At 41.3% G+C, this 20,348-nt stretch overlaps 1 protein-coding gene across 1 annotated transcript; it reads right to left on the bottom strand.

Annotated features, from left to right (window-relative positions):
• Nucleotides 1-13,615: 13,615 nt before the first annotated feature.
• On the bottom strand, nt 13,616-16,798 carry LOC118650432 (serine/threonine-protein kinase MARK2-like). The gene is made up of 2 exons (XM_036298901.1): nt 15,404-16,798; nt 13,616-13,900 (listed from the first exon to the last, which is right to left on the bottom strand). The coding sequence occupies exons 1-2, from the start codon at nt 16,796-16,798 to the stop codon at nt 13,616-13,618; spliced, it is 1,680 nt and encodes a 559-aa protein (XP_036154794.1).
• Nucleotides 16,799-20,348: the final 3,550 nt, after the last annotated feature.

Raw genomic sequence — 20,348 nt, 5'->3', positions numbered from 1 at the left:
ATAAACTACCTGCGGAAAACCACTAGCATGATTGATATATATTCCATTAAAATGTTCTGAAACCTTTTTTTTCTGTACTGAGATATAATTGACAAATAAAAATTATAAATGTTTATGGAGCACAACATGATGTTTCGATATACGTATACATTGCAAAATGGCCACCATAATCAAGTTAACCAAACACTCATCACTTCAATAGTTACCATTTGAGTGTGTCTGTGGTGAGAACACTTAAAATGCATTACTGTTAATAAATTTCAAAAATACAGAACAGCATTGTTCTTTCTTCCCCCCATTCAGCCATGCTATATCTCAGGTGGGAAATTTAGCCCACTCATATTTACAGCAATTATTGATAGGTAAGGACTTACCACTGCAACTTAGTTGTTTTTCTTCTGTTTTGTAGTTCTCCTTCTGTTGTTTTTCTTTATGGATTAATGATTTTTTTTCAGAGTGATGTGTGTTGACTCTTTTCTCCTTATCTTTTGTATGTCTACTGTATTTGTTTTTGTGTGGTTAACATGGGGTTCACATTGAATGCTTTAGAGCTATAGAAGTGTTTTTTTAAAAACTGATAACTTCAATTGCATACAGAAATTCACACTTCATTTTGCCCCCCATGCATACACTTTATGTAATTGCTGTCAGATTTTTTATCTTTCCACAAAAAAATTTCTGCAGTTACAGTTATTTCTACTGCTTTCCTCTTTTATGTGCTACCATTCCAGTGTTACAACATTCTACATTTGTCTTTATATTTACCTTTAGTAGTGAGATTTATCCTTTATATACTTTCATGTTATTGTTTAACATCTTTTCAATCTATCTGACGATCTCCCTTTAGCACTTATTGTAGTGACAAATTTCCTCAGTACATCTTGAAGTGTCTTTAGTGCTCCTTTATTTTTAAGGGACATTTTTACCAGGTAAGGTATTATTTGCTAGCAGTCTGTTTTCTTTTAGTTCCTTAAATATATCATCCCACCCTCTTCTCTGAAAAATTATGCACCTGCTATATGATGGGTCATGTTCTAGACAATGGATATATAGCAGTGAAAACCAAAGTTTCTTCTTTTGTGGAGATTATACTTTGGTGTATGTTGGGGAGATGGAAAGATAATCAGTATAGAAGCAAAAGTAATGAGGTAATTTCTGAGACCAATATTTATGGACAAAATCAGATGAATAATGTTACAAAGAGTGATTCATGATGAGAGCAAATTATTTTACATAGAGTATAAGACAGTAAGATATACTAGTAAGCATAAACTTGTATACGAGATCAATATAAAAGAATAGAGAATTCATAAATAAACCACACAAATTTAAGTAACTATTTAACAAAAGTACAAAGGCAATTCCATTAAGAAAGTATTGTGTTTTCACCATAGATATACATATAAAAAAGTAGCATTTGCTCCATGCCTTAAACCATAGACAAAATTTAACTAATAACTTTAATAAAAATTATTAATGTAAAAATATAAGACCTAAAACTACAGAATTTCCAGAAAAATAATATACAAAATTATTTTTTGTAATGTTGGGTCAGGCAAATATTTCTCAAATATAACATAAAAATTATGAATAATAAAAAACATGATAACTTAAATGCCAGCAAAATAAAAAATAAAAACTTGGTTTTTAAAAGTGGCTGTTAAAATATTTAAAATAAATTATACAGTAGGGAAAATTAGTGCATATTATGTGCCCAATAAATTGTTATTGTCATAAATAATTGTTAGGAAAAAAATAAAACCACAAAATATCACTGCACCTCTATTAGTATAGCTAAAAATTAAATACACTGATCATACTAAGTGTTAGTGGATATAGTATCAAATGGAAATTTCATACACTGTTAGTGGGAAGGTGGAATTACATATAACTATTAGAATACAGTTTGTCAGTTTTTTAAAATGTTAAACATTAATCTACCATGAAATCCAGTGATTACACTTCTAAGAAATTTCCCAAAATAAATGACAGTATATTTTGAGGGAAAAACAAAACAAAACAAAACAAAACATAGGTGTTCAAAATGCCTTTACTGTAATAGCAAAATAAAATAAACAGGAAACAAGACAAATACCCATTTACAGGTAACTTTATCAGTCAATCATAGTTCTACAACCATATAATGTAATGCTATCCCCTAACAAAAAGAAATCAACTGTTGATACATGCAACAATATGGTTAAATGTTAATAAAGTATGCTGAATGAAAGATGCCAAACATGCAAGACTGAAGGGTATATAATTCCATTTATATAAAATTCTATAAAATGCAGTTGACGCTATAATACCAGAAAGTAAATCTGTAGTTCTTTAGGGAGGGTGTGACATAAGGTAGGGATAGAAGAATTAAGGCGACACAAAGAAGCCTTTAGGTTTATGAATTAAAACTAGCTCAATCTCAAACCTTATTAGACTGCATAGTTTAAAAAGTGTACAGTTTATTGTACATAGATTTAGCCCTAATAAAGCTATTAAAAATACCAGACTGTAATAATTTAAGAGCAAGGACTCTAATGCATGACATAGTATGCAATATTATGGATTGGCTATAGATGTTCATTGATTAGATTTAGGGATAAAAATCACAGTAGGATGAAAAAATGTCTTGATTCTAACTATGTTGATAATGGGAGAGGGGTTGAGGAGATCAATGGGATCACAGTGGCCAAAACATGGAAACAACCAAAGTGCCCTGCGATAGAGGACTGGATAAAGAAGATGTGATACACATACACAGTGGATACTACTCAGCCATAAGAAAGGGTGAAATAGAGTCATTTACAACAACATGGATGGACCTTGAGAACATTATGCTAAGTGAAAAAGCTAAGAACCATATGATTTCACTCATGTGGGATATAAAACAAACTTATGGACACAAACAGCAGAGTGGTGGTTGCCAGTGGGAGGGGGGTAAAGGGAGAAGAGAGTCCTAATATGAGGTGACAGGAGAAGATTTGACTTAGGGTGGTAGGCAAATAGGTAATATACAGATTTTTTAACTTAGAAATTCGCACATGAAACCTATATGTGCATGTTGATCAATGTCACCCAATACAATTTAAAACATTAAAAATTAAAAAAAAATGATCTTAGATGTCATATTTGGCCTGGGAATAACCAAAACATCAAAGAAAGATATCAACTGTGTGATATTTCTACATAGTTAACTATAGAGACAATCTTGAAATGTGCATGATGTCAAAATAGCTGTATAAGGTCTGTGATAATGCAGGTATAACAAACTGCATTGAAACCATCTGCAGTGTGCAGTAGTATATTTTCAAAATATGATCTTATATTTTCATTTAAAATGTTTTGTTTTCTTTTTATATTATAAGAACCAGGATTTCCTTTGGTCATTAGGGAATCTTTGTACAAGGTCTGCTGAAATCCCCTGCAAATTATTGTGAACAGGTTGTTTAGCTTTTACTTCTTGACTTGTATTTTCCAGTGCTATTTTATAGGTGACCAAAGCTTTTAAAAAATATGTTGGTTAATTTCAAATCCATTGGGATTTTCCAATCATACTTTGCTATCACTGTTCTGATGAATTTAAATGGTAGGACTTGCTTTATTTATGTGGCATAATTTGAATGTGTATAAATTTTAAATATCCCATGCCATTGAAACAAGACAAGATGGCATTAGTAATCTCTAATAGCAGGTAGTCCAAATGGCACACATAATCTTCTTTTCACTCATACTTTATCACTTTTTGGCATCAATGACCATGGAGGGTGGGGTTCCACAGGATAAACTATAAAAGAAAAAAACTCAACCATCAAAACTGTACTGGGGGTTATAGCCAATTAAGTAAGGTTTAAAAAAAAGAAATTAAACTCATACAGATTAGAAAGTAAAAAAGTAAAATTATCTCAAAAAACAGATAACATGAGCCTTCATGTAGAAAATCATAAAGGATGCATACATACTACACATGCACACACACACACACACACACAAATTACTTGAACACATTGAGAAGTTTAATAAGGTCACAGGGTATAAGATCAATTGATATTTCTGTATTCATTGAATTCAAGGTTTTGGGACCTGATCAATGAAAAAGTCATGAATCAATGTAACAGTGGTACACAAGGTATATTTTATTTAGACACGTTCTATGTCAGATGTGCTCCCTTACAGACACTTTCCACAGCCAGTGGTGTGGGGCCACCATCCAGAGGGGAGGGGGACCAGGGGACTCCTAGAGGAAAGCAAAATCAGAGAAGGGGCTTATATGTCTAGGAGGATGTCACTCAAGTAGTGCAGTCGGGTATCCCTTTGTCAGAGAGCACTAAAGGGCAGCAGCAACCTAAGATCTCTATAGTTTCTCAGTGTTGGTCTTATTGATGGGTAATATCTGTAGGTGCAGTTTTGCAGAGTATACAAAATAGACACACTCTAAATGGCTAAAAATACATTTCTTGGGCTATGTTTAAGACAGTTGGACGTGTAAAATTTTTAGTTGGTGGCAGCAGCTTTTGAGCTAACAACATAGGGGCCAATATACAGAAATATTTTTGACCAATTTATATAACATGTACACTAGCAAAAAAACAACAGTCTAGCAATAAAATTATAAAGACAGTCTATTCATAATAATATCAAGAAAAATAACATACAAAAGAATATAAATTTAATAAAACAAGTGCAAGCATTTGAACTGAAATATAAAAAAAAATTCTGAAAAAAATTAAAGAAGGTACAAATAAATTAAGACAATGCTATATTCATAAATGGGAGATTCACTATTGTTTATATGCTAATTATCCACAATATGACATTTAATATAATCTCTCTCAAAATTCCAGCAGTCATTTTTTTAAAAAATAAATAAGGCAATCTTAATATTCATGTAAATATTCAAAGAACTCAAAATAGCTAGAATGACTTTGTTAAAGAATAAAGTTGATGGGCTTAACCTCTCTGATTTCTTTTTTTCTTCTTCTTTTAAAAAAATCTGTATTGTTGAAAGCATTACATATGTCCCCATTTTTCCCCCATTGAACTCGTCTAGCCTGCTCCTATCCCCTGACCCGAGGCCTTCACTACCCTATTGTCTGTGTCCATGGATTATGCATACTCTGATTTCAATAATTATTATAAAGCTAAGTAACTGAGTAGTATGGCATTGATGTTGTAACAGATAAATAAAGCAGTAGCAAAGGATGTGAAAATAGATCCACATATATGATTAATTGATTTTTAACAAAGGTGTCAGAGAAATTTAATGGGAAAGGATAGTCTTGTAACACTTGGTACTAGATTTGGGTATCTACACAGAAATAAATAAACTTAGATTCTTACTATATACATAAAAACATTTAACTAATAATGGGTATAGAGTTAATGAAAGAGCTATATCTATAAAATTTCTAGAAGAAAACAAAATGGGAAATCTTTATTTCCTTGGGATAAAAAAAGATTTCTTGGATACAATAATAAAAACAAGGGGGAAAAGACTAATCAAACTTCTTCAAAATTAAAGGAAAAGTTTGCTTTTTGAGAGTCATTATAGAAAATTAATAGCTAATCTCCTGGCTGCAAAATATTTGATATTAAACATCTGATTTACAAAAAAAATAACAACAAAAACCTTATATACATTTACATATAAAACAACTTTTATGCCCAGCTGGTGTTGCTCAGTGGTTGAGCATGGATTCATGAACCAAGAGGTCACTGGTTCGATTCCCAGTAAGGGCACATAACCCAGGTTGTGGGCTCAATCCCCAGTAGGGGTTGTGCAGGAGGCAGCTGATAGATGTTTCTCTCTCACTGATGTTTCTATCTCTCTATCCCTCTCCCTTCCTCTCTCTAAAATCAATAAAATACTTTTACAATATAATAAGAAGACAACTAGTCCAATTAAAAACTGTACAAAAGATATGGACATGCAAATGAATAAAGATGTATAAGGATGGCAAACAGGCTTATAAGAATACTAGTAGCCCAGTGCACGAAATTCGTGCACTGGGGTAGGAGGAGAGGAAAGGGGCTCCTCACCCTGGCCTTCACCCTCGCCAATCTGAGAGCCCTCAGGGAATGTCCAACTACCTGTTTGTGCCCATATTATATGTACCCTTGAATTTTAGAGAGAGTGAAAGGAAAGGGAGAGACACATTGTTTGGTTGCCTCCTGAGCATGCTCTGATAGGGACTGGGGATCAAGCCAACAACTGAGGTACATGCCCTTGACTGGAATCAAACCTGGGATCCTTTAGTCCACAGGCTAATGCTCTATCCACTGAGCAAAAATGGCTGCAGCTTAATGCATTTACTTTTAAATTATATGTGTCTTTATATTTAAAGTGGGTTTTCTTTTTGATTCAACCTCATAATCTGTCTTTTAATTGCTGCATTTATGCCACTGACTTTCAGAGTGCTTACTGATAGAGTTACTGCCATATCAGGTGGCTTCTGGGGATACTGGGCTGGACTGTGGCCCGGGTCAGATCTGATCAAGGGCCGCAGGCAGGCGGCTTCTGGGCTTGCACACGGGGGCCTGGATGATGGCTCGCGCTGGCATCTTACACTGTCCCGCCCTGCCTACAGTATGCAACTTAGCCATCATCTTTGTTGGCGGTTAATCATACTGATTAGCCAATGGGAGGCATAGTGAAGGTATGGTCAATTATCATGTTTGTCTATTATTAGATAGGATATTTATTTTATATTATATATTATGTATCACATATTAAAACATATCTTGTGTAGATTCTGAATGACCTACATTATATATTTTTAAATTATTTTCTGAGGTCTTGATATAGAACAGTAAGAATCTAGAAAAATTCCAGGACAAGTAGAATAGGGAAGCTAAGACAGTTAAACAGCAGTTTGTGTTCACCTAGTAAATCCTATCTTCCCCAAACCAAGGATATTTAAGAGGAAATGGTTTTCACTTCTCTCCCTAAAGCAGAGGGTAAATAGCTTAAATCTCCCTACTCAAAGAGACAGATAACAGAAATCCAATAAAGTGCCAATTGCCATCTACACCCATAGACTGAGAGAATAAATCTCATTTTGGTACATCAGCATAATATTCTATTGATCTTCCCCTAAGGCCTCCCGTAAACTTCCAGCCTGCAAAATCCCTGAAAATGAAGGTCCCAGTGTTAGTTCTCCTTCCAGGTAGCACATCTGTGTCATTTCCTTCTCCCTCTCCTTTCCCCACAGGCACATACCTCCTAACCTCTAAGGGACCCCATAAGACTTGCAACCAGGAGAGCAATGGGTAGTGGAAGCTAATCCCAGGCTAACCCCCTGAACCTGTCTCCAAGGCCCCCTTTCTTCTTTTTCTCTGACTTCCCAGGAGCCAAACCTCTGCCCTTTATCTGCAGCCACAACTCCTGTTCTCACACCAGCTCACTACGCTCTGACCACCTTGAAAAATGTCAAGATCTTTCCCACTCGAGCTCTTTGCTTCAGCTCTGCTGTTCCCTCTGCCTGGAGCACTGTTCGCCCAGTAATGTAAAAGTCTGACTTATAGACAGGGACAGCCTACTGAGAATGACTCTAGCACAGGGGGAAGTGAGCAAAGCCAAGAGGTCAGGAGAAGTGACTTCTGCTGAGGTCACAGAGCACCCAGGCCATCAGCTGCATGAGAATGGAGACCTCTGCCTGCTTCGCCCACTGCTGTGCCCCGGTGCCTGGAACCCGCCCAGCATGCTGGATGCTGGCCTTTTCCCTGCAGAACCACACTTGTTCCCATTGGAGTTCCCCTATATAAAGTCCCAGTACTACATCACTGCATGCTTCTCTAACTGCAGGATGTGCAGCCCCAGTTCTGTGCAGAGGAAGAAAAAAAAAGTACCCAATGCATCTTCCTGGAACATCAAGTTTATTATAAAACTTGGTTAATACTTTATTTAATAAGCAGTTTCACAGCCCTAAGAGGGACAGTAAAAGTCATCTTCATCCCCACACTCCGGGGGCCCTGAGGTGGTGGCTTTCCCAATGATTTTACCGTCTAGAGTGCAGGGGATCTCCCAGGAGTAAACTGGGTCTTGGTGGGGATTCCCGTTTGCCAAAACCAGGGGGCATAAAAGGAGGATGCCAAGACAGGGTCCCCTTTTCAGTCTGACCTTGAGTGGGTCTGCTGTGAGCTCTACAGTCCATTGTCCTGATGCGTCTTCAGCCTCCTTGATTTGTGTGCGGTGAATCCAGAGCTTCTTTCCTCTGAATTTGACAGCAGTTGGGGTGCTTAGAATGACCTGGAAAGGCCCTTCCCAATGAGGCTCAAGAGTACCTGGATCGTGTTGCTTCGCCCAGGCCAAATCACCAGGGGCACACAGAGGTGGGCTGTTTGGGTTGGGCGCACGGCTTCCTGATGAGCTGCCCGGGCGATTTGGTGCACAGCTGCTGAGCTGGCCTGGAGTGCCTGTAAGGACTGGGCACAAACTTGGCTCCTTCTGGCTATATCCCGGGTTATCCGAGGTAGCTGTGGTATGTAGTATTCCCTTCCCAGGAGTTCAGCTAGTTTGGTTGCTCCCAGGTGAGTACTTTGGTGTGTCTGGGAGGCGATGATTCAGCTCAAAGCCTCTGGAACAAAAGGCCTTCCATCTGGTAATAGTAGCCATCCCTGGGAAGTCCCTTTTGCATGTAAATTTATGGCTTTTTCCTTTTCTTCTGAGGAGTAAACAGGGTTTGGCTATAGATTCCGGGTTGGTACTGCTACCAGTACTTCAACCGGCCCTACTGGTCTTTTTGAAGTCTCTTTGGCTGTTTTGTCTGCAAACCGGTTCAGTCTTGCTTCTGGGGAGTCCCCTTGTCTTACATACGTAGAGGTGGAAATACTTAGTTACATCTGGCAGTGCCAATGGGCCCATCGTCCTTGCTCTGCTTATGTCTGACTAACTGCCTACTATATTACCTCAAGGATCCTGGCTCTGAATTCTTTCAGAGAAAATGGACATTGAATTTTTTTCTGTAGCTGCTTCGTGCTGAGGAGGGACGGAGTTTTCTCTCAGAGCCAAGAGATCCTTGCTGTCTGTCAGAGGGACGATGAGGCATGGGCCCAGAAGGAGGTGGGCTTGTGACCTGGAGGAGACAAACTGTAACAAATAGTCTGGTGGGAGAGAAAGAAAACATTTCAGTTTTAATAACCTCCATTGAAATAGAGTTTTTCTCCTTAAAATTATCTCTCTGTTTATTAAAATACTAATTTATTTACTGTATTCAATTTGGCCTGATTGTTTGCATAAACACGACAAGAATGGTAACTGACTACCTTTGCTGGAATTTTATGATTGAATCTTAATGTGCCCCATAGGGCCAGGAAGCCATGCCATCTAGCCACCATCAGGCCTGCCTGCAGTATCTGCTGAGTTAGGTGAATTCCCCACCTGCAGTGGCTCTGCCCGGGCCCATTGTCCTTGCTTTAAGGCCCTTCTCAGCAGCCTTCCAACTCGTTGCTGCCCAGAGTGCATGGGGGTTCTGCAGGGATGCAGAGGTGCCCTTATTGCTCCTCTTCTACTCTGACCAACCACAAGTGATGGTAGGGCATGGGCCTGACGCTCCAGCGCCAGCTATTTTCAGGGCTACCAAGCAAGATACCAGGCTTTCACCATGGTACTCTTACTGGCTTCAAGTGTTCAGAGCTCAGATAGGGCTCTTTAAAATATGATACTCCAGTCAAAGTTTTTGGTCAATAAAACCACTATTAGAAACCAGTCTTATTGAATTTATGCAAAGAAATGTATTGCCATGAATTAAGTATTGCCAAATTTCGGAGGAATTACATAAGAAGAAAAAGCTACTGACCTGCCTTAAGATCTTCTGATTATCCTTGTCAGTCCTTTTTATGGACTCTTCAAAGAAATATAACTGTCTTTAAATGGCAAGAAGAAATTTACAATGTGTCTATATTCAAATAGATAGTTATAGCTGTCCCTGTAGTACGGCTCCCCTTACTTGACTTGTTCTCTCAGAACGGACTAAGGGAGCTTTATTTTTTTATAGGGTCTCATATGTCACAGGACCTCACAGGGTCTGTAATTCCTGTAAAAAAGGGCTAGTACCCACCACTTTACTACTTCCCTCTGTTCTGAACAGTTTCCTAGAGTTGAGGTTTGTGCCACCCCTGACATGGGCATGGTCATACAGGCTGCCAACTGTCTCTCAATGGAGACCAAAACCTGATGGGTATTCTTCTTTGTCCATTTGGGCACCTGCCCTTCTGACAACTGCATTTAAATCTGTGAGAGAATTAAGGTTAATCTAATATATCAATATAATGAGGTATAATATGATCACTGTGGCTACTTTAGGCAGCCAAATTTTCTGCTACCATATATGACACATGGTAGGGCTATATAACCATACGGCAAAATTGTCCTTGTCTCTCTGGAGCTGTGTCCATGAATATTCAGACATCATCTAAGTCTATTATACAGTTTTCTGCAGGCCACTGTCAGGGCTATATGTTGAGGCAAGTTATTCTTTCTAGCCACAAACACAGTCTGTCCAATTTCCCTAAAATGTATTCTGCTACAGGAGAAAGTTGTTTTGCTGTATATTGTCAGCTTAACCCCTATACAACTGGGCTGGGACCTCTGTCTAGCAAATTGCAGTCTATAAGTTCAATATGTAGCTTCTGGTCCTCCGAACCCAAGGGGGTCTTGACCAGTCTCTGAGTCAGACTGTTCCATTCTTGGAAAAATGTTAAAGTCCTGATGGCTCCTAGGTCCAGGGAGATTGCCATTTTCTTTGCCCTTTTGTTAACCCTGTTTATTAGTTATAGGGCCCTGCTATCCTTGTCTTCCCTCCAGTACCCTTTGTGGCAGAGCAGTGACCAGGCCTTTCCCAAAGGAGTGCACTGGAAGGGGTTATCATCCCCTCCTCTTCCAGCAGCAGCAGGTACTGAACCCTTTCAGTACATTTGCAAATAGGGAGCTTCCACTAGCTCTATCTGCAGCTTTCATAGATCCCAGGCTCACGGATCTATTCCTGGGGCTGCAGGAATGCTAGTAGCAGTCACTGGTTTCTGGCTTAACTGCTGTAGCCAGCAAGCCAAATGCCCAAGTCTTGTATCTCTTGTTGTAAAACACTCATTACTCACTGGGCAGAAACATGGCAGCTCTAGTGTCAGGAAAATTTCTGCTGTTCCCCACTTTTTGTGCTGCAGCTGCTTTTTTTAGAACCACTGCAGGCAACTCGGGCATCCAGCCCCACCTTCGTTGACCTGGCTCTTGGGGGCTGAGTCTGCCTAGCAAACAGTGCTAAATCACCAGAGTGGCTGCGGACTTCAGCTCCATTTCTCTTCCACTTTGCTCCTGGGAATTTAGTTGCTTTTTTTAATGTATTAGAATTCTTTATTATTAGAAACCTCAATCCTTTAATGACTACTAAAAGTGAACAGTCAGCATTTTTAGATTAATGTTTATGAACACATTTTAAATGTACTTTTACTTTTAAGAAAATATACCTAGACCTTCTGTGATAAAACTAAGAACAGGTATTGACCTAATTTAGTATTGGCAGGGTTAAAGAGAACAAAACAGGGCAGAGAAAAACTTACCTTGCTTAGTAGCAGCTTGCAGCCTTGAGTCCAACATAGTTCAGATAAGTAAAACTATCTGTCCCTGCTCTCCCTGCCTACACCTCCCCCCTTTTCTACATTACCCATTTACTCTGGCCTTAGCTGCTCTCCCTCCCTTATTTTTCCTCTTTACTCTTAGAGGATCTTAAATCCTCCTCTACTACTCTTGATCTCTCCGACCAATCCCCTGTCCAGTTCTTTGTCTCCCCTTAAACAGTGGGAGTTTCAGAGAAAACCACAGACTACTGCTGTAGTGGTCCTCCCTCCCAGAGGCTGGGATCCTACCTGTGGAGAAAAATGACTCTTTGTCGGCCGGGAAAGATAGCGGATGAGGATAAGGGAGTATAGGAAGATTTCTTGCAGACTGAAAGCCTGGAGGGCCTCCTAGAAGAAAAGATCTTTAATTCAGTTACAGATGCTGTCAGAATCAGGATAAGGGAGGAAGGGAAAGACCAGGTTATATCCTCTGTGAGGATTGTAATAAAATGGTAAGTTAAACAAAACATACAACCAGGGTTAATGGGGTCCATAGACAGTTAAATAAGTTCTTTGTTCTTTGAAATGTACTACTTTGTTAATTTGCTAAGCAAATAGTTAACTTGAAAAGACTTCTCTCTTGCTTTTCTTTTTTTTTTTTTTTATATATATATTTTTTATTGATTTTTTACAGAGAGGAAGGGAGAGAGATAGAGAGCCAGAAACATCGATGAGAAAGAAACATCGATCAGCTGCCTCCTGCACATCTCCCACTAGGGATATGCCTGCAACCCAGGTACATGCCCTTGACCGGAATCGAACCTGGGACCTTTCAGTCCGCAGACCGACGCTCTATCCACTGAGCCAAACCAGTTTTGGCTCTCTTGCTTTTCTTACAAGCAATCTCAGAACCAAACAACCTTGGAACATAGCCAGCCTTTGTTTTAGCCTTTAAATCTACCCCAGAACTGCAAAATTTCAATTTAATACAGCGAATTTACAACCCAGGTAAGAGCAACTGATAGACAGAAATTTTTATTAGCTAAGTGGGCTGATTCCCTCTGTAACAGTGAGCAAAAGACTCTGAGAAAAATAAATCTCGCAGCTGCTAGAGACTTTTGCAGACCATCATGGGTCCAGCCCGAACGTTTCGCCAGATGGATCAACAGAAATGCAGAATAAATCAAAGTAGCTCTCACTTCACACAGACCAGTTAATGAGCAGCCAAGACAGACAAATACCCATACTCACACTCAGTAGACTCGCTGAGCAGATAAATGGAACAATGTATAACTCCCCAGATGGGCGTGGGGCACTCCTGGCTCTCATGTCCCAGAACAGAATTATTGACCAATGTCTTGCTTTGCTGCGTCCCTTGGGAGCTTAGATTCATCTTCGCTAAGGTGCACCTGTATAAACTCCAGGCCGGGTCACCTCCAAGTGGGGAGTGAGTCACCATTATGACGAATCGTGGAACCTCATGTTGGGGCCCACTCGGACTCCATAACCAAAGTCGTGGAGCCACACAGAGGAGAGGAGAGGGCAGGCCATCTCCCTCCACACTCACACACTTTCACCAGACATTCACTCAGAGTTTAAACAATCTATCCAATTCCTGACTAATTCCCAATTCCTGACTAATTGCCTAAGGGAGCTCTATGGCTTCCCGGGAGGTGATCAAGCTCCCCTTCCACTCATTTGGAGTGGATCTGACTGATAGGGGGTTGATGAAGACGACTGACCCTGACCCATTGTGACAAAGACAAAGACAACAAATGTGAAAGGGGAAAATAAGACACCAACACAAAAGGCAGGTGAATGGTCAACAGCGGCCTTTGGTCGCCGTTCAAACCTTATTTATTTCCTTCAAAGTCCCGCTAAAGTGATCAAGGCCAAAATCATCCCCCACGAGGAATTCCAGGTGATGATGGCCAAGTATATCAGGAAATGTGTCTGTGTCTGATCCTCCATCCCCTCATCATTCATTATGCTCTGAGCTTCCGCATCCAATATCTTCAAAGATCCCCAGGTGATAGGAGGACCCTGGGGATCTTTGTTTTAGCCTTTAAATCTACCCCAGAACTGACGACGCCTCCACTGGGGTGTGTCCTGAAAGTTCACGATTGCAAACTCGGTCACAATTGTCTGCGCCTGGAACTTCATGGTAGGGCTTCACCTGCTTTGCTGGCAGCCACAAAGGTCCTGTAGGGAGAGAAACATAAGCATACCCTCTTCCCCAAGTTAGTAGCTCTACCGGACCCTTCCATATGGAGGACTCCTGGTCCCGATACCAGACTTTAGGGTGAGGCTTCTTTTCTTGAGGAATATAGTGCCTTTCAGCAGCTGTCTCCTCATGCTGCTGATTCAAAAAATTTAAAGAATAGATTGCCCTATTCAGTCTGTCTCTAGAGGTCATGCCTCTACTCCAATAATAGCAGCCTTAGGAATTCTTTGACCATGTTGAACTGCATATTGGGAGTTACTGATAATATTTAATGGAGAATTGGGAAAGTGTTGTAATGCTAAAATCAAAGTTCCAACCTACGCTCGCTGGGTGCTGGAATATCCTTTAGTAATAAATTTTTTCCAGCTTTCATGCTCATACCAGCAAACTCCAGCTATACCAGTCTTTCCAGAGCCATCAGTAAAAACAGTCATTGTATTCTCCATAGGAGTAAGAGAAATAACTCTAAAAGGTTGACACTGATCATGCTGAAAAAATTGTATCAGCTTATCACCAGGAAGTCTATACATGATTTCTCCCACTAAATCAGCCATAGCTACCTGACCATGTATACTATGATGAAGATGGCCTGGGTGAGGTTGTCATGGCCCCAGTGAGAGCGATACGGACAGGGCGGGGGCAACAGCGGCAGCCCGGCCACCATGCAGTCATCCTGAGGCAGCGTCGGCGGGAAGTCGGGGGGCATTGTCATCTCGCCGTTCCGCCTGGAGGAGCTCACCAACTGCCCGGCCTAGCAGTTGATAACAAACCAGAGGATAGACATCTAGGGGTCATACAGCAGCCACGCACCTGGAGCTTGTAGTTTGCTATAGCTTCCACAGATGCGCTCCCACAAACAGAGAACAAAGACAAAATAAACCAGACAAATGCAACCTAAGGTTACCCAAACCAGGACCCCCAAATGCCATTGCATCGGGTGGTCAGACTCCGAGGTTCCACTGCATCCAGCCCTCTTTTGAGTCCTAACGGGAACGTTCCACAGACAGATACCAGATTCTTACCTCCCCGCTGGAGGTCCAGGTGGCTCGTCATTTTTGGATTGTAGTGTTGGAAGGAAAACACTATGCCTCCCTGTGGTCCAGGACGGAGACTGGAGTGTCCTCGCCTGGGGCAGCAGGGGTGTCCACCAGCAACTCAGCTGGAGTGGATCTCACTGGAGCCTCCAAATGTAATGGGGCGACCTGCGGAGACGACCACCAGGGACTCAGGTCAAGATTTAGGAGCCATTATTAAGCTGGCCAGTGACTACAGTTACAGCACCCTGCCGAAGCAAAGGCTGAACTGCAGCGCCAACTGCAGGAGTTACAGTGTTTTATTTGCAAAAACCACAAAGTTATAAAACCTTAGTTCCCGACACAGTACAGTATCAGTACCTTCCTAGCTATGTGTACTAGGAACAGAGAGTACAACATGCTGGGAAGGGGCCATGAGACCATATCTCAAGGCCTGGCCTGATGTCAGTACCTTCCTATCTATGTATTTTAGGAACGACAGCACAGCGCGCCCCGTCTGGCCGAAGCGCCAGATATGCAGCCCAGCACAACCCTCAGCTGTTTGCCTCCAACCTCTGGTTCATCTCCCATACCACTGACCAGCCTTCCTGGAGCTCCTCACCTTCAAGTTGGCCGTGGTCCTGATTTTTGACCTTTTGTGATCTTCCTTCTTGGAAGATGACCCACAGCACACAAACTTTAATAGAAACTGGAAGGCCCTCCTAGCCACCTCCTGCCAGGCCGGGGAGCTTCTATGGGCGTCTCCCCCACTGCTGCTGGTGGTGCTGCTGCTGCTGCTCTCGCTGCTGCGGCCAATCTCAATGGAATACCTGATGTCTTTAATGGAGGTATCTGTGCTGGACTCTGAGGCAGTGGTGGTCATGGTGTCCAGGGTGGGTTGGGTAGTGGTCACCCTCAACCTCAGGCTCTTGGTCTTCTTGTCAAATAGGCGAGCACCCTCTTGGCTCGAGGCTGTGGTACTGGAGCTACTGGTGTAAGAGGTACGGAAAGGCTTTACCCTGATTTTGCGGCCTGGCATCTTTGTTTTCATCGTTCTGAGGATCAGGTATGTGCCCATCAAATGATCGAATTTTCTTTGTGCTAGTGATTCTTGGATGTAGTCGGGTATACAGCCGAGGCTAAGCATCGTTTTCATTATTTGCGGGTCCAACTCACCCCTTGGCGGCTCCCTGTATGGCTTCAGAATTTTCTTGTGGCCCTTGTTGACCCACGGGTCTTTCATCACATCTTCCATGGTTGGTCTCTTGTTAGGGTCTACAGTGAGTAATTTTCTTAGAAGTCTTTGAACCCCCCCTGACATAAAGCTTGGTACCTGGTAGTTTCCACTCAGTATCTGACTCTTCACCTCAGCAATGTTGTCCCCCGCAAACGGTGTCACCCCTGTTAGTATCTTGTATAATAATACCCCCAAACTCCACACGTCCACTTTTCGGCCATCATAGATGTTCCTCCTTAAAATTTCTGGGGCCGAGTAATCTATGGAGCCACAGAAGGTGTACTGCGTATCTTCTCTCACCTGCGTGCTAAAATGAAAGTCGGATAACTTGATAGTGTCATCAACCTCTATGAGGATGTTGTCTGGTGTCAGGTCCCTGTGGATCACGCCTTTCTGGTGGCAGTGTTGGACCGCGGATACTACCTGCCGGAACACGGTGCGGGCTTCTCCCTCGTCCATTGCGCCGTTTTCCTCCAGGTATTCTAGGAGGTTTCCTCCCCCAACGTGCTCCATTACTAAAAAATACTTGTCAGGGGTGACAAGCACCTCAAAGAGTTTGGTTATGTTGGGGTGACTCACCCTTTTGAAGCAGTGCACTTCCTCAAAAAATCTAGATATGCCCTTCCGCCTAATAGCCTTTATGACCACATGTGCCCCGGTTAGTATGTGCTGAGCCCAACGCACCTCCGAAGACGGCCCCTTTTTGATGGTTTTGAGGAGCAGATACTCTCCGATGTAGTGTTCCCTGTGGGATGAATGGGATGAACAGATATTAAACATGGCACCGTAAATCAGAGAACAAAAAGAAAAAGAAAAATAGCCAAAACAGGCTAAGGAGTCCAAGTCCAACAGGTCACCAAAATCAGCTTCCTGGGCTATAACGGACAAAAACCTGTGCTTGCTCAGGGTCTTATATAGGAGTGGTTTGAAATTCCATCACAGTGGTGCCTTATGAGTTCAGAACAAGAAATGGACCAACGACGGCTGGGGCGTGGTTTGCAATTCCCTCACAATGGCACCTTGTGAGGTCAGAGCAAAAAATGGACCAATGACAGCTGGGATGTGGTTTGCAATTTCATCACAATGGTGCCTTATGAGGTCATTTCAGGAAACGGACCAAACACGGCTGGGGATAAACTACAGTGATTTTCTAAGTTTTTGGTCTCATCATCTTATACTCTGGGAAAAACAAAAAGACAACCCACAAAGAGCTTTTTGTTTATGTAAGATTTAAATATTACTATTTACTTTATTAGAAATGAAAATCTGTAAGATGCACGTGCACAAATACAAAGGAAAAGCCTGACTGATTCTCATGCTCTAGGCATCAGTTCAGATGTCACCTGCTTAGAGAAGATGTCCCTGATCCATCCATTCCTACCTTCCTCACCCAGCTGGTTAGGGTTGTCGTCTTCATAGCACTGACCACAGTGTGGCTGATTCTTGTTTACTGTCAGTCCTTCCCATGAAGGGAGGAGCATGACTAGTGTTCCTGTGTCTAGCACAGTGAGTGGCAACAAAACAAATATTTAATAAATGTTTTTTCACTGGATTAACAGAAGAGTTTGGGGGAACAAAAGAAAATATGGCCAACTACTTCTTTCATCAAAGTGATTCATAAAAAGATCTTCAAAAACTCAGCTTTTGGGGCAGATAAGATAGGACCGAGGAGGGCTGAAGTTTTGGTTTCCAGGTATGTGTGTACTCAGTGAGGCTGAGGAAAGGCCACTGTTGGAGCCTTGCTGTAAAGATTAAAGGAGATGGTGTGTTCCTCCAATGGTACTTGCTAAGGATGCAGTAAATTTGGGTCCAGCTACAGGTATTTTTACATCTTGAATATCCATTTCCAGAGGACACAAAGGACTTCTCAGGTGACCCTAAATAGGCCATTTACATAAATCCCCGTGTTACTTAAATGAACCATCTCTGTGGACAGAAGTGATGCTGAGGCTTAGTCATTTGCATTTATAAATACACTGAAATAGCTGGATGAAAGAATTTCTGCTGAGGTACAAAATATGTTGGGGCAAATTCTACCCTTTCTGGAGGCAGAGACGGACCAGGCAGGCTTGAGGACATTTAGGGGAAGCCTCTGGCATATTATGTTTCAAACTAACCACTTTGAGTACATTGGGTGTTTTAACCACATGTATAACTTATTATTCTAGTAATTACTTTCCTTTAACATTTCCCTCCTAAAATCTCAGCTCTGTGTATAGGGAATCTTTAGAGGGAGCCTGTGAGCTTTTAGATTGTGATTTTTACCTACATCAGTGACACTGAGCTCCTCAGCATGACAGTCTCTGATGTTGAGCTGATTGGGACCCAGATGGGGACAGACATCTCATCAATTCTAGACAGATATTCACAAGCTCCAGTCAGAGATTAGAATAAGCTCAGAAAGGAGGACTGGGAAAATTTGAAAAGAAGCTGCCAGTCTATGAGTTAGTTATATCCATTTATAAAAATGGTCTTAATAGTTGCTTAAGAAATAATACCAATAGAATAGAATATTTTCTTAGCATAATGATCTCTTTCAGCAAGGTAAATACAGACTCAAAGATAAGACTTTTAATGTGCCTGACCAGCGTGGCTCAGTGGTTGAGCGTCGACCTATGAACTATGAGGTCACAGTTCAATTCCAGGTCAGGGCACATGTCTGGGTGTTGGGTTGGTCCCCAGTAGGGGGCATGCAAGGGATAGCCAATCAATAATTCTCATTCATCATTGATGATTCTATCTCCCTCTCCCTTCCTCTCTGGAATCAATAAAATAGATTTTTTTCTAAAAAAAAAATACATTTGATGTAACACTATCAAGGGAAAAGCCAAGCTCAAAAAAGAAAGAAACTGGCAATCATCTTTTTCAATACACTAGTACCCTAAAACTTATATGTTTGTGATTGTGCCCAAGTGAGCATATAGCTTTTTTTTATGTTTTTCTTGACCTTGTAGTTTTCTTACTTTAGGATGGAGGTGGGCAATAAGTAATTTTACTACTTGTTCTCAGGAGTAAGAAGGATTTTTTGCTTTGCTGTGCCTGGCTCTTCCTGAAGGAGGACTGAGTTTCTTGACCCTTTCAATGGATCCAGATAGGTCCTAGGAACTGCTCCTTCAGACCTTGATGCTCTTTTCTGTTCATCATATCTTCTGGGGTTTTCTTTACCTGCTTTACCTCCAAAATATCTTCTTCCTCAGGAGGTAGCAGGGCTCCTTCTTGCTGCTCAGAGGCCATGCAAGTTTGCGTTCTTTCCAGGGCCTGTCCCCGCACGTGTCCATGAGCCCACACCAGCTCATTACGGGGTGCTTCCTCAACCTCAGCCAAGGTTCTGGTTAGATGAGGACCGCGCATGGAGCCACAGGAGAGGTTTCCCCCATCCACCCTTAGGACTTAGGATTTCTTCTTGTCTCCTCATCCATGAACTGTGTGAATGCCGTGGGGCCATTCTACTCATTGGCCCCTAAGTGCCCTAGCTCATATTTCCTCTTTTTGTGCCAAAGTTTTCTCAGCTTTTGAACTAGTTATCTTAACAGATGCCTATCACTCTATGCTAGCTGAAAAGATGGAATGCAAAGACCCTAGGGACTGACATGTAAAATGTCCCTCTGATTGATCACTTTGATAATATAGTGTTGAATATTGTAACATGACAGAAAACAGTTGAACCACCAAACGACTCTGGGTAAGGCATCCTAGACAGATACTAAGGTGCTACCAAAAAATGTTTGGAATTTCAAATTATGTGGCTTTTGGTGACGGAACACCTTTGTGTTCTGTTTGATTGGAAAGAGTCCAATGGTTTTGGCTTGAAAGAAAGCAACTCAAGGGACCATCACTTTTACCTACTCAGCCAACATCAAATATTTATTGAACAACCACTAAGTGCAAAGCATGTTACACTACACATGCTAAGAAGACACATCTTTCTCTTCCAGGGAAGGCACGCTTTAAAGGATGAATCCAAACAAATGGAAATACTCATTTATTTTCAGTCTGTTATATAAGCACAAAGCAAATAGGCAGGTGTGGGATGTAAAAGGGCGCTCATTACAAGGTCTACAAATGGGCACATCTTTGCATCCAGCTACCGGTTCTGTAAATTGTCTCAGAGTCCCCTACATTTAAAAATGGCATCAAAATCCTGCAGGTTCTGTAGAAAAGAAATAAGATGTACCATTTATTTACTGTGATACTGATCAGGCAGCATCTATGTTCATGGCTAACCTGGAAACCTGTTGATTATTCTCATGATATGTTTAGTATCTTCTTCTATTCTCACCAAAAGTTTTTAGGGAGGAGTGTGGTCTGGATAAGGGCAGGGTTTGAGACA

This window comes from Myotis myotis, unplaced genomic scaffold (assembly GCF_014108235.1).
Source record: "Myotis myotis isolate mMyoMyo1 unplaced genomic scaffold, mMyoMyo1.p scaffold_m19_p_3, whole genome shotgun sequence".
Classification (NCBI taxonomy): Eukaryota; Metazoa; Chordata; class Mammalia; order Chiroptera; family Vespertilionidae; genus Myotis; species Myotis myotis.
The sequence above is the reverse complement of the archived record's forward strand: the minus strand, read 5'-3'. Positions and strand labels throughout refer to the sequence as shown.